We start from the raw sequence: 15,578 nt of genomic DNA, 5'->3' as shown, positions 1-15,578 counted from the left end.
AGCTGAAGTCCCTTTTGGCCTTTTTAATGGCCTTGTCAAGGTCGTATCTGGACTTCCTGTAGACCTCTGCGTCACCAGACCTAAATACCCGGGATCTGGTCTTCAGAAGAATGCGGATCTCCTGGTTCATCCAAGGCTTCTGGTTAAGAAACACTCGGATGTTTTTTGTCGTGCTGCCTTTACCACTCTGACTGCCTTGCTGCTTTCTAGGAATTAGACGTAAAGATCCCCCTGTACATCAATGATGTTAAGGTGTGTCGGAAAGAAGTGCAGGTGCTGGTTTAAATTGAAGGTCGACCCAAAATGTTGGAGGGAAGGATTGGGTGACGTTTCGGGTTGAGACCCTTCTTCAGACTGATGTTAAGGTGCCTGCCATTAACTGTATTCTTTCCTCTTACATTTGACCTCCCAAAGTGCAATGCATTACACTTCTCGGATAAAACTCCATCTGCCACTTCTCCACCATTGTCTGTCGCTGACCTATATCCTACGGTATTCTTTGACCGCCTCTTTCCTGTTCCCAAATCCACGGACATGTGTGTCTTCTGTAAACTTACTATTCAACCTATCTATGCTTCATCTGTATATGGACTTGTACACCCATTTTAGGCCTAGAGTGATACAGCATGAACATAGGCCCATCGGCCCAACTTGCCCACACCGACCAACATGTCCCATCTACACTCGTCCCACCTCCCTGCATACAAAATCATGAGAGGAATAGATCAGATAAATGCCGAGTCTCTTGCCCAGAGAAACAGAGGTCACAGATGTAAAATGTACCCTGATGGGTTTAAGGTGAGAAGGGAAAGATATAGAGTGATGAAGTGTGGAAACTGGCCCTTCGGCCCAACTAGCTCATACTGACTAACATGTCCCATCTACACTAGTCACACCTGCCTGTGTTTGCCCCATATCCCTCCAAACCTGTTCTATCCATGCAACCGTCTAAATGTTTCTTAAACATTGCGATAGCACTTGCCTCCTCTGGCAGCTCGTTCCATACAACCACCACTCTTTGTGTGGGGAAGAAATGGTACCTCTCAGGATCCTATTAAATCTTTCCCCCCTTCTCCTTAAACCTATGTTCTCCAGTTCTTGATTCCTTTGATCTTGGCAAGAAACTGTGGGTCTACCCAATCTATTCCTCTCATGATTTTGTATACCTATGGGACTTATCTACAGGCCCCCGAACAGTAACCTGGATATAGGGTGCAAGTTGCATCAGGAGTTAAAATTAGCACGTAACAAAGGTAATGCTATGGTGGTTATGGGAGATTTCAATATGCAGGTAGACTGGGAAAATCAGGTTGGTAATGGACCCCAAGAAAGGGAGTTTGTCGAGTGTCTCAGAGATGGATTCTTAGAGTAGCTTGTACTGGAACCTACCGGGGAGAAGGCAATTCTGGATTTAGTGTTGTCTAATGCACCGGATTTGAAAAGGGAATTTAAGTTAAGGAACCATTAGGAAGTAGTGACCATAATATGATAAGTTTTAATCTGCAATTTGAGAGGGAGAAGGTAAAATCGGAAGTGTTAGTATTGCAGGTGAACAAAGGGGACTATGGAGGCATGAGGTAGGAGCTGGCCAAATTTGACTGGAAAGGGGCCCTAGCAGGGATGACAGTGCAACAGCAATGGCAGGAATTTCTGGGAATAATCCAGATGATGCAGGATCATTTCATTCCAAAAAGGAAGAAAGATTCTAAGGGGAGCAAAAGGCAACTGTTGCTGACAAGGGAAGTCAAGGACAGTATAAAACTACAAGAGAAGATGTATAACATAGCAAAGATGAGCGGGAAGCAAGAGGATTGGGTCGATTAAAGAACACAGAAGATAACTAAAAAGGCAATACGGGGAGAAAAGATGAGGTACGAAGGTAAGCTAGCCAAGAATATAAAGGAGGATAGTAAAAGTTTCTTTAGGTATGTGAAGCGGAAAAGATTAGTTAAGGCAAATTTGGGTCCCTTGAAGACAGAAACAGGTGAATTCATTATGGGAACAAGGAAATGGCAGACAAGTTGAACAGGTACTTTGTTTGTGTCTTCCTTAGTGAAGATGGAACCAATCTCCCCGAAGTACTAGGAGACAGAGGATCTGGGGTGACGGAGGAACTGAAGGAAATTCACATTAGTCAGGAAAAGGTGTTGGGTAGACTGATGGGACTGAAGGCTGATAAATCCCCAGGGCCTGATGGTCTGCATCCCAGGGTACTCAAGAAGGTGGCTCTAGAAATCGTGGACGCATTGGTGATCATTTTCCAATGTTCTATAGATTCTGGATCCGTTCCTGTGGATTGAAAGGTAGCTAATGTTATCCCACTTTTTAAGAAAGGAGGGAGAGAGAAAACAGAATTATAAACCAGTTAGCCTGACATCGATGGTGGGGAAAATGCTGGAGTCATAATTAAAGATGTATTAGCGGCACATTTGGATAGCAGTAACAGGATCAGTCCGAATCAGCATGGATTTACGAAGTGGAAATCATGCTTGACTGATCTTCTGGAATTTTGTGAGGATGTGACAAATAAAATGGATGAAGGAGAGCCAGTGGATGTAGTGTACCTGGATTTTCAGAAAGCCTTTGATAAGGTCTCACACAGGAGATTAGTGGGCAAAATTAGGGCACATGGTATTTGGGGTAGGGTATTGACATGGATAGAAAATTGGTTGGCAGACAGGAAACAAAGAGTAGGAATTAACGGGTCCAACTCAGAATGACAGGCAGTGACTAGTGGGGCACCGCAAGGCTCGTTGCTGGGACCGCAGCTATTTAAAATATAAATGATTTAGATGAAGGAATGAAAAGTAACATTAGCAAATTTGCAGATGACACAAAGCTGGGTGGCAGTGTGAACTGTGAAGAGGATGCTATGAGGATGCAGGGTGACTTGGACAGGTTGGGTGAGTGGGCAGATGCATGGCAGATGCAGTATAATGTGGATAAATGTGAGGTTATCCACTTTGATGGCAAGAACAAGAAGACGGATTATTGCCTGAATGGTAGGAAAAATTATCCGAATGGTAGAAAAAAATGGGAAGTTTAACGAGACCTGGGTGTCCTTGTACACCAGTCACTGAAAGTAAGCATGCAGTGAAGAAAGCTAATGGCATGTTGACCGTCATAACAAGAGGATTTGAGTATAGGAGCAAAGAGGTCCTTTTGCAGTTGTACAGGCCCCTAGTGAGACCACACCTGGAGTATTGCATGCAGTTTGGGTCTCCTAATTTGAGGGAAGACATTCTTGCTATTGAGAATGCAACGTAGATTCACGAGGTTAATTCCCGGGATGGCGGGACTGTCATATGCTGAACTAACGGAACGACTGGGCATGTATTCACTGGAATTTAGAAGGATGAGAGAGGATCTTATAGAAACATATAATATTATTAAGGGATTGGACAAGCCAGATGCAGGAAACATGTTCCCGATGTAGGGGGAGTCCAGAACCAGGGGCCACAGTTTAAGAATAAGGGGTAGACCATTTAGGACTGAGATGAGAAAAAACTTTTATACCCAGAGAGTTTCAATTTGTGGAATTCTCTGCCTCAGAAGGCAGTGGAGGCCGATTCACTGGATGCTTTCAAGAGAGAGTTAGATAGAGCTCTTGGGGCTGGCAGAATCAAGGGATATGGGGAGAAGGCAGGAACGGGGTACTAATTGTGGATGATCAGCCATGATCATATTGAATGGCGGTGCAGGCTCGAAGGGCTGAATGGCCTACTCCTGCACCTATTTTCTATGTTGCTATCACCCCTCATCCTCCTGCGCTACAATGAATCCCAGCCTGCTCAACCTCTCCCTGTAGCTCAGGTCCTCCAGTCCCGGCAACAAGACAGAGGTTGGATGGTAACTTTACAGAAGGTACATACACAGTGGAAAGGTATTATTCAGGCTGGAGGTCTATGTCAATGGTTGGATGGTTCAATGGACCTTTATTGTCACGTGTACCGAGGTACAGTGCAATTTGATTTACCATGCAGTCATACCAAAAAAGCAACAAGATACAAAACTACATGTGTGAGAATCCCCAGGGAACACAGCATATGCGGAGAACCACAGCCATCAGTTCAATGTCCGGGCCACACACACACGCTCCTTCACCGTGATTTGACCAGAGTTGTACCGACCGCTATCACTCTCTCTGCAGTCCCTGTCCGCCCGAACAGTCAGAAAGTCGTCCACACTCGCACTGGACTCCGGGATGTCATCATGGAGCCATGTCTCCGCAAACACCGAGATCACGGGACAGGGATCTGTCAAGGGATTCCTCGCTTGTGATAATTCAGGGTGAAAATAGCACAAACTAGAGACCACGGCATGCATCCCTGTGTAACATCATGTACACGGACCTCCAGCCAGAATAACACGCTCCCACCTCGATGGATAAGCCAATGGATAATCCACCTCAATGGATAAGCCAATCCTGAATCCATTTTACTATCGCCACTGATCCCATGCATCTTAAACTTCGACACTAGCCTAATGAGGGACTTTGGCAAATGCCTAAAAGTCCATAGAGACAACATCCATTGTGGGTGGCACGGTGGTGCAGCGGTAGAGTTGCTGCCTTACAGCGCCAGAGACCCGGGCTCGACGGGTGCTGTCTGTATGGAGTTTGCACGTTCTTTGACCACGTGGGTTTTATTCCGGGTGAGCCGGTTTCCTCCCGCACTCCAAAGACGTACAGACGTGCAGATTTCTGGTAAAAGAGAGTATAAATTGTCCCTAGTGTGTAGGATAGTGTGCGGGGTGATCGCTGGTCGGCACAGACCCGGTGGGCCGAAGGGCCTGTTTCCGCGCTGTATCTTTGTAGTCTAAGGTCACTGCCCTGCCCGCATCAGTCACCTTCATCATATGCAGCCATACCCTTCTGCATGAATAGTGCATCAGTCTGCAGAGAGAGAGAGAGAGAGCGCATTCAAAACCTACTTTTAAAGTTGGTATAATTTAATCAGGTAGAAAATTTGCAATGCAAACTGTGCAGAAGGTATGAATGTTGACTTGTTTTGTTTTGCTTCTGCCGTGGTTTGAATTTCCATGTTAGTTTATTTATTGGCTCGTGCTCAACAATGAAGCCTGTGGAAATGCAAAGAGTTGCCACTGCTCGTCCAGTGCCCTAAAATCAGGCATCCTGTTTCTGAACTGTGAAATGCAAATATTCAACTTCATAATCTCCCAACAGGTGCAGGTTAAACTCAGATGGCATCCAGATCGATGCGGAGTTTGCAGCATCGGGACTGAGCGGAGAGCTCGTGACGGAGGTTAGTGTCGCTTCCTTTGCGATGTGGTGTTGGTTGTTTTTCATGGCATGGCATGATGGTGCAGCGGTAGAGTTGCAGCCTCACAGCGCCAGGGACCCGGGTTTGATCCTGACTACGGGTGCTGCCTGTACGGAGTTTGTACGTTCTCCCCGTGACCCGCGTGGATTTTCTCCGGGTGCTCCGGTTTCCTCCCACACTCGAAACATGTACAGGGTGTGTCGGCTAAGTGGCTTGGTAAAATTGTATATTGTCCCTAGTGTGTGCAGGATAGTGTTAGTGTACGGGGTTCGCTGGTCGGCACAGACTCGGTGGGCCGAATGGCCAGTTTCCGCGCCGTCTCTCGAAACTAAATTAAAACTAAACTAAGCACCCTTTCCGCAGAGTCAAAGGCGAAACAATATTGTGTCGGATGAAACTGCAGTTGCTGGTTTACACTGACGATAGGCACAGAAAGATGGAGTAACTCAGCGGGTCAGGCAGCAGGAATAGGTGGCGTTTCAGGTCAAGACCCCTTTTTTGCAAAGCAATATTGTTGTCCCGTTAGAAGTCTTGGTAATCTCTACTGCTGACCGACTGATAAGATGTTGCATAATGGAGGAAAGCTGCAGTGACCTGCCCACCAATAATGACTGCTGCTTTTGCCTGTGTCAGCATAACTTTATATGTGTCAGCTTCTTCTTCTTGTCGAGTTGGCTCAGCCAGAGCTGAACACGCTTCTCGGCATCTGCACACAGTGGTGTCTGTCTCGTCGTTTCTTGAGCGTGGCGGTGGAAAGATTGGTGGAAACAGGGCCGCGACCTGAACGCTCTTTCCTTGACCCCGCGTGTCCGGTAACCTCTTAGCGAAGTATGTGGGCAAAACTATAGAAGCAAGAGCCGGAGAGAGAAATGGACAGACATGACGGTGGAGATAGAAATCTTTGCGTGCGTTCCACAAAAGCAGAAGTAATGCATTTGGAAATATCTTCTGAAAGGTCAGAATTTTTATATCTGCCTCAAGACATGTTTATCTGCTTCGAGGCGAACTTATGGTATTTTAAAATTTAAATACACTGAATCAAAAGTTCCTTTCGCAAGCTATTGTGTTTAGTTTTTGACCAGCATAGGGAGTTTGAAATATGCTTGCATTTATCCTCCTATAATTGTGATTAGGAGGAGGGAGAATGTGAGTTTAGTTTAGTTTATAGAAACAGCGCGGAAATAGGCCCTTCGGCCCACCGATCAGTGATCTCCGCATGCTAGCACTATCCTACACACACCAGGGACAATTTACGATTTTTACCGAAGCCAATTAAACGACAAACCTGTACGTCTTTGGAGTGTGATAGGAAACCGGAGCGCCCGGAGAAAACCCACGCGGTCACAGGGAGAACGTACAAAGACGGCACCCGTAGTCAGGATCGAACCGGGGTCCCTGGCGCTGTAAGAAAGTTGAGACGGAAACAGTGAATGTCTCTGGTGCAGGAGCTGTTCCCCAGTGTGAGTTGCCAGAGAGTGTTGATGTGATCAGCCTGTCAGGTTGTGGGTCTCGGGTCTCTCGAGCCCAGTGTGAAGCTCTGGTCAAGCTGTGCTCATGTCTGGAATGTGTATCAGCCACAGACCAGATCCTTGTTCCACACACTTGGCTGTCACTCTATGGAGGTCACTTTGAGTTTAGTTTATTGTCACGTGTACAATAAACGAGGTACAGTGAAAAGCTTTCGTGATAAGCTGAGCCCTGGAAGGTCTGAAGGAACTTTGTGGTCTCCAGTTCCCAGTTCCACCTATAGAAGGTCCACTGTGGTATAAGAGCTCAAAGATACAGCATGGGAACAGGCCCTTCGGCCCTCCGAGTCCACGCTGACCATCGATCACCCGTTCACACTATTACTGTTATCCCACTTACCCGTCCACTCCTGACACAAAGCATGGTCTGGTGGCGCAGCGGTAGAGTTGTTGCCTTACAGCACCCGAGACCTAAGTTCGATCCCGACTACGGGTGCTGTCTGTACGGAGTTTGTACGTTCTCCCCGTGACCTGCGTGGGTTTTCTCCAGGTGCTCCGGTTTCCTCCCACACTCCAAGGACGTACAGGTTTGTCGGTTAATTGTCTTTAGTAAGATTGTAGAATGTCCCCAGCGTGTAGGATAGTGTTCGGGGATCTCAGGTTGGCACGGACTTGGCAGGCTGATCCGCGCTGTACCTCAAGTCTAAAGGAAGGCTATGTATGGATACAATCAAGCCTTCCACAGTGTACATAAAAATGATAGAGAGGACAACATTTAGTGCAAAGATATGGTATTGAAGTCAGATAGAGTCCGATTAATGTTATGGGCCTGTCCCACTTGGGCAACTTTTTAGGCGACTGCAGGAGACTATGCGGTCGCCACATGTTCGCGGGTGGTTGCCGGGGAGTCGCCTTCATGGTCGTGAGGAGTTTCCGCATTCTGGGAACTAGTCGCCGCCTCATTATGGTCGCTGTAAAATTTTCAACATGTAGAAAAATTAGCGGCGATCAGAATGAAACCGGCATGGAGAGTAGCGTGGAATTCTCGTGCTGTAGTTGCAGTGGTGCTGGGTCGCCAGGAGGTCGAAGGTTCTCGTAGGTTGTAGCTGGTGCTGACCGGTGAATTTCATTGGGGGGAAAAAACGTAAGCAGTAGTTTTCAGAACCAAGGATAACCGACCGGTAACGTTAAATGTCCGCCGAACTTCACAGCTGTGTCTCTCTGGCTTCTTAAAAGTTGTCTCCACTCCTTCTCCCTCCTTCTTCCCCTCCCCCCCTTTTAAAGGACTTACTGTACACTGTGGTTAGCCGTCTTAATTACAGCGCCAACCTTCCTGTTCATCGCGGTGTGTGTCTGTATCACATTGGCTTTGCACTGTGTGAATTTCACTCAGACAGCGCTCCCCCTGCTTGCCCTGTCCCCCGCCTGCATAACGGGCTGGTGAAGGAAGCGATGTGTGTGTGTGATCCACTCTGACAGTCGCCGTTGCCGGTTTTTCAGGCGAGTGCCGGCAACTTGACAGTCGCCGACAGTCCGCTGAAAAATTCCCGAAGTGGGACAGGCCCGTGAGGTCAAATGTCTCCAATGAGGGAGATGGGAGGTCAGGACCACACTCTAGCTGATGTGATCTAGCAGTTGCCTGATAACTGCTGGGAATAAGATGTTCATGAATCTGGAGGTGTGCGTTTTAAAACTTCTTCCCTCAGTCTATGAAAGTAAGCATGCAGGTACAGCAGGCAGTGAAGAAAGCGAATGGCATGTTGGCCTTTATAACAAGAGGAATCAAATATAGGAGCAAAGAGGTCCTTCTGCAGTTGTACAAGGCCCTAGTGAGACCACACCTGCAGTATTGTGTGCAGTTTTGGTCCCCTAATTTGAGGAAGGACATTCTTGCTATTGAGGGAGTGCAGCGTAGGTTTACAAGGTTAATTCCTGGGATGGCGGGCCTGTCATATGCTGAGAGAATGGAGCAGCTGGGCTTGTACACTCTGGAGCTTAGAAGGATGAGAGGGTATCTCATTGAAACATATAAGATTGTTAAGGGTTTGGACACGCTAGAGGCAGGAAACTTGTTCCCGATGTTGGGGGCGTCCAGAACCAGGGGCCACAGTTTAAGAATAAAGAATAAACCATTTAGAACGGAGACGAGGAAACACTTTTTCTCATAGTGGGTGGTGAGATTGTGGAATTCTCTGTCTCGGAGGGCAGTGGAGGCAGCTTCTCTGGATATTTTCAAGAGAGAGCTAGAAAGGGCTTTTAAAAAATAGCGGAGTCAGGGGATATGGGGAGAAGGCAGGAACGGGGTACTGATTGGGGATGATCATCCATGATCACATTGAATGGCGGCGCTGGCTTGGAGGTCTGAATGGCCTACTCCTACACCTATTGTCTATTGTCCCATCGTGCAGGAGATGCAGAGGTGTATCTGTCCCTCTTCACACACCAACCATTACTCGCAACAAGCAAGCCCAGGTGACGTGCAAACTCCCCCATCACAACTGGGCTTTCAGTTGAGTTTATTGCCATGTGTATCGAGGTACAGTGAGAAGCATTTCAGTTGCGTACTGTGCACAGCAGAAAGACTAAACCTGGTTATAATTCAGCCGTCCACAGTGTACAGATACAAGTTAAAGGGAATAACGTTTAATACAAGGTAAAGTCCGATTAAAGCTAGTCCGATTGCCTCCAACCAGGTAGATGGAAGGTCATGATGTGGGACGTCAGGGGCACTGCTGATGTGTCACTGACCACTACACCTGTGGCAACTGTGCCCAGATGCAGCTCTTCAAGGACCAGGTTAGGGAACTGGAGCAGTAGCTGGATGACTGAGGTCTATCCGGGAAGACAAAAGCTTCCTGGGCAGGACCTGCAGTCAGGTCGTCACTCCAAGAGCGCAGGAGATGCGACGGGCAGAGACGGAAAGGAGGGGGATGAAACGAGTGCAGGAGACCTCGGTGGATGTACCTCTTCCGAACAGGTACACACACCCTCTTGGGAGCTGTCAGGGCAGACGACGCTTCCAGTCTGAGCAGCAGACAGGTCTGTGATCCGAATCGTAGCACTGAGACTCAACCGGCGAGACCGACGTCGGGCAGAGCCGTAGTGGTGGGTGACTCCATTGTCTGAGGTGCGGGCAGGAGATTCTGTGGCGACAGGCGAGACTCGAGGATGGTGTGTCTGTCACCTCCCTGGTATCAGGGTCCAAGACGTCGCAGACCGACTTCAGAACATCCTCGAGAGGGAAGGGGAGCAGCCGGAAGTAGTTGTGCATGTAGGCACAAATGACGTGGGTAAGAGGAAGGAGGTTCTGCAACGTGAGGGTAGAGGCTGAAAAGCTGGACTTCTAGGGTGGTTATCTCTGGGTTACTTCCAGTACCTCGTGCTATTGAGGGTAGGAACAGGGAGATAGGGGATCTGAATGTGTGGCTGAGGAGTTGGTGCAGGGGGCAGGGATTTAGAATTCTAGATCTCTGGGATCTCTTCTGGGGCAGGGGTGACCTGTACAAAAGGGCCGGGTTGCACCTTAATTGGAGTGGGACCGACATTCTGGCAGGCAGGTTTGCTAGTGCAACACGGGTGGGTTTAAACTAAACAGTGGGGGGGTGGAGTCAACAACGTGGAAGCGTATGCGTGCAATTATCGGGAAAGAGAGTGTAGGGAAGGTCACGTTCAAACTAATAGCAGGGGGATGGAACCCAATGCAAGGAGACAGAGGGACAAAAAACGAGCACTGAAGCAAAAGGGAGATGAGAAAAACAAACCTGAAAGCTTTGTGCCTTAATGCGAGGAGCGTTCGTAATAAGGTGGATGAATTGAATGCGCAGTTAGTATTTAAGGAATATGATATAGTTGGAATCAAGGAGACATGGTTCCAGGGTGACCAAGGCTGGGAGCTAAACATGCAGGGGTATTCAATATTCAGGAAGGAAGTGGAGGTGGGATGGCATTGCTGGTTAAAGAGGAGATTAATGCAATAGCAAGGAGAGACATTAGCTTGGATGCTGTAGAATCGGTAGAACTGCGAAACAGTCAAGGACAGAAAACACTTGTTGGAGTTGTATACAGACCACCAAACAGCAGTAGGGAGGTTGGGGATAGCATCAAGCAGGAAATTAGGGAAGCGTGTGGCAAAGGTACAGCAGTTATCATAGGTGACTTTAATCTGCATGTAGATTGGCCAACTAAATTGGTAACAACGCTGAGGAGGAGGATTTCCTGGAATGTATGTGGGATGGGGTTTTAAACCAACATGTAGAGAATCCGACTTGAGGATAGGCCATCCTAGACTGGGTATTGTGTAATGAGGAAGGATTAGTTAGCGATCTTGTTGTGCAAAGCCCCTTGGGCAACAGTGACCATAATATGGTGGAATTCTGCATTAGGATGGAGAGTGACACTGTTAATTCAGAGACTAGGAAACTGAACTTGAACAAAAGAGACTTTGAAGGTATGAGACGGGAATTGGCTAGGATAGACTGGCAAATTATACTTAAAGGGTTGACAGTGGAGATGCAATGGCAAAGATTAAAAGACTGCATGGATGAACTCCAGAAATTGTTCATCCCTGTCTGGCGAAAAAATAAAACGGGGAAGGCGGCTCAACCGTGGCTAACGAGAGAAATCATAAATAGTGTTAAATCCAAGAAAGAGGCATATAAATTGGCCAGAAGAAGCAGCAAACCGGAGGACTGGGAGAAATTTAGAACTCAAGAGGAGGACAAAGGGGTTAATTAAGAGGGAGAAAAAAGACCATGAAAGAAAGCTTGCGGGGAATATAAAAACGGACTCTAAAAGCTTCTTTAGATATGTAAAAAGGAAAAGATTAATGAAGACAAATGTAGGTCCCTTACAGTCAGAGACAGGTGAATTTATAATGGGAAACAAGGAAATGGCAGAACAGTTAAAGGAGTACTTTGGTTCTGTCTTCACAAAGGAAGACACAAACAATCTCCCAGAAATACTAGGGGACCGAGGATCTAGTGGGATGGAGGAACTGAAGGAAATCCACATTAATCTGGAAATGGTGATGAGTAAACTGTTGGGACTGAAGGCAGATAAATACCCAGGGCCTGATTGTCTGCATCTCAGAGTTCTCGAGGTGGCCCGAGAAATCATGGATGCATTGGTGATCATTTTCCAATGTTCTCTTAACTCTGGATCAGTTCCTGTGGACTGGAGGGCACTCCACTTTTAAGAAAGGAGGGAGAGAGAAAATGGGGAATTATAGACCAGTTATCCTTACATCGGTAGTGGGGAAGACGCTGAAGTCCATTATTAAAGATGTTATAGCAGCGCATTTGGAAAGCAGTGACAGGATCGGTCAAAGTCAGCATGGATTTATGAAGGGGAAATCATGCTTGACTAGTCTGGAATTTTTTGAGGATGTAACAAGTAGAATGGATAAGGGAGAACCAGTGGATGTGGTGTATCTGGACTTTCAAAAAGCCTTTGACAAGGTCCCACACAAGAGATTAGTGTGCAAAATTAGAGCACATGGTATTGGGGGTAGGGTATTGACATGGAGAGAGAACTGGTTGGCAGACAGGAAGCAAAGAGTAGGAATTGGTGGCTCCTTTCCAGAATGTCAGGCAGTGATTAGTGGGGTGCCGCAAGACTCGGTGCTGTGACCCCAGTTGTTTACAATAAATATTAATGATTTAGACGAGGGAATTAAATGTAACATCTCTAAGTTTGCGGGTGACAAAGCTGAGTGGTAGTGTGAGCTGCGTGGGGGATGCTATGAGGGTGACTTGGATAGGTTGGATGAGTGGGCAGAAGCATGGCAGATGCAGTATAATGTGGATAAATGTGAGGTTATTCACTTTGGTGGCAAGAACAGGAAGGCAGATATTTATCTGAATGGTGTCGGATTAGGAGAAGGGGAAGTGCAACGAGACCTGCGTGTGCTTGTACATCAGTCACTGAAAGTAAGCATGCAGGTACAGCAGACAGTGAAGAAAGCTATTGGCATGCTGACCTTCATTGCGAGAGGATTTGAGTTTAGGAGCAAGGAGGTCCTACTGCAGTTGTACAGGGCCCTGGTGAGACCGCACCTGGAGTATTGTGTGCAATTTTGGTCTCCTAATTTGAGGAAGGACATTATTGCTGTTGAGGGAGTGCAGCATAGGTTCAACAGGTTAATTCCCAGGATAGTGGGACTGACATATGATGAAAGAATGGGTCGACTGAGCTTGTATTCGCTAGAATTTAGAAGGATGAGAGGATATCTTATAGAAACATGTAAAATTCTTAGAGGATTGAACAAGGTAGATGCAGGAAAAATGTTCCTGATGTTGGGGGAGTCCAGAACCAGGGGTCACGGTTTAAGAATAAGGGGTAGGCCATTGAGGACTGAGATGAGGACAAACTTTTCACCCAGAGAGTTGTGAATCTGTGGATTCTCTGTCACAGAAGGCAGTGGAGGCCAATTCACTGGATGTTTTGAAGAGAGTTAGATTTAGCTCTGAGGGCTAAGAGAATAAATGGATATGGGGGAAAAAGCCAGAACGGGGTACTGATTTTGGATTATCAGCAACATCATATTGAATGGTGGTGCTGGTTCGAGAGGTCGAATGGCCTACTCCTGCACCTATCTTCTATGTTTCTATGTCAGGACCGCTCTCTAGTTGTTGGTATAATGGTTCAGTTGCCTGATAACAGCTAGGGAAGAAACTTGTTAAGTCACCTGTACAGATTATAACACATCTGTAAATGTATCCAGGTAAAGTCCAAATAAAGATAGTCCGAGGGCCTCCAATGAGGTAGATGGTAGGGGTGGTGGCAGGTGGAAGTTCATGTATAGTTGTTGAGGATAGAAGTTGGGAGGTCATGTTGCAGTTGTATAAGACGTTGGTGAAGCCGCATTTAGAGTATTGTGCTCAGTTCTGGGCGCCATGTTATAGGAAAGGTGTTGTCAAGCTGGAAAGGGTGCAGAGAAGATAGTCACAAATGTCTGGAGTAACTCAGTGGACAGGCAGCATCTCCAGAGAGAAGGAATGGGTGACATTTCCGGTCGAGACCCTTCAAAGAAGATTTACGAGGATGTTGCCAGGACTCGAGGGTCTGAGCTATAGGGAGAGGTTGAGCAGGCTGGGACTCTATTCCTTGGAGTGCAGGAGGTTTAGGGGTGATCTTTTAGAGGTGTATAAAATCATGAGAGGAATAGATTGGGTAGATACACAGAGCTTCTTACCCACAGTAGGTGAATCGAGGACATAGGTTCAAGGTGAAGGGGAAAAGATTTAATAGTAATCTGGGGGGTAATTTTTTCACACAAAGGTATGGAACAAGCTGCCAAAGGAGGTAGTTGAGGCTGGGACTATCCCAATGTTTAAGAGGCAGTTAGACAGGTACATGGATAGGACAGATTTCGAGGGATATGGACCAAATGCTGGCAGGTGGGACTAGTGTAGTTGGGACATGTTGGCCGGTGTGGGCAAGTTGAGCTGAAGGACCTGTTTCCACGCTGTATCACTCCATGATAGTCTTTTCTCTGACCTGATCGGACACAAACAAAAGCTTTTCACTGTACCTTTGTACTCGTGACAAAAATAAACTCAATTACATCTATTTTTAAACAAACCCCTTGCCACCTCTGTGGCCACAGTGTGTGTTGCTGCTGTCTGCAGTGGGTGGGAGTGTTTATGGCCACAACATCGCCCTCTGTTGCCAGATATCAGATGTTGCATCCCACTCAACTTGTCCCATTAGAAATGAGTCACATTACAGCGTAAGCCTTCGGGTGTAATGAAATCCACAGCCATTAGGTGTGGTGCAGCGGTAGAGTTGCTGCCTTACAGCGCCAGAGACACGGGTTTGATCCTGACCACGGGTGCTGTCTGTGCAGAGTTTGTACGTTCTCCCCGTGACCACGTGGGTTTTCTCCAGGTGCTCCGGTTTCTTCCCACACTCCAAAGACGTACAGGTTTATAGATTAATTAATTGGCTTTTGGTAAAGATTGTAAATTGTCCATAGCGTGTAGGATAGGGCTAGTATATGGGTTGGGTGGGCCAAAGGGCCTGTTTCCCTTTCCCAGAGATGCCGCCTGAGTTCCACCAGCACTTTGTGCCGATTTCATGAGATACAGTTGTGTTGTCTGTTCCCTCTCAGCGAAACAAAACTTAGATCACAAAACATGTCAAGATGATGTTCAAAAGAGCTTAGTTTAGTTTTAGAGATGTCAGTGATAAAACTAAACTAAGCTCTTTTGAACATCATCTTGACATGTTTTGTGATCTACGTTTTGTTACAACCTTGTGGTATGAGCATTGACTTCTTCAAATTTAGGTAACTAACTAACAAATTCCTTCCACCCCCTCGTTTTTTCTCTCTGCCCTCTCTACCAGATGCCCCACCTGGGTGTGCACTTATTTACCTATTTCTCCCACTATCCTGCCGTCCTTTCCTCTTCCACTCTCTCTTCATCTGGCTTCATAATTCACACCTCTTCTCTTTTAATCTCACAACCTTTTGTCTGCTTTTCATCTGTAGCCTTTGTCCACCTATCTTCCAATCAACCCACCTCACGTTTATCCACCCATCACTTGCCTGGCTTTGTCCAGCTAACCCCCACCTCTCTTTACCAGCTTTCTCCCACCTATTACAATCAGTCTGGAGAAAGGTCCCGAGCTGAAATGCCATCTTAAACATGTTCTCCAGAGATGCTGCCTGTCTTGCTGAGTTAACATGTTGTGTTTTGCATCCGTTTGCACTATCAGTTCTACGAAGCAGGACTAATAATTTTGGCATTCAGTTATTCTAAACATGCTTGCCAATATTCTAAACACGCCAACTGACCTGACCTGCTGAGTATTTCCAGCATTTTCTGCT

At 46.8% G+C, this 15,578-nt stretch overlaps 1 protein-coding gene across 1 annotated transcript in view; it reads left to right on the top strand.

The window, feature by feature from the left end:
* irag2 (inositol 1,4,5-triphosphate receptor associated 2) overlaps positions 1-15,578 on the top strand; it is a 115,530-nt gene that overhangs the window by 64,062 nt on the left and 35,890 nt on the right. The window contains exon 7 of the mRNA XM_033039443.1: positions 5,186-5,264. Coding sequence (XP_032895334.1) covers positions 5,186-5,264 — 79 coding nt within the window. The remainder of the gene's footprint in view (positions 1-5,185; positions 5,265-15,578) is intronic.

The sequence above is a fragment of the Amblyraja radiata genome, chromosome 21, assembly GCF_010909765.2.
Source record: "Amblyraja radiata isolate CabotCenter1 chromosome 21, sAmbRad1.1.pri, whole genome shotgun sequence".
Taxonomy (NCBI): Eukaryota; Metazoa; Chordata; class Chondrichthyes; order Rajiformes; family Rajidae; genus Amblyraja; species Amblyraja radiata.
Note: the sequence above shows the minus strand (reverse complement) of the source record. Positions and strands in the feature narration are given on the sequence as shown.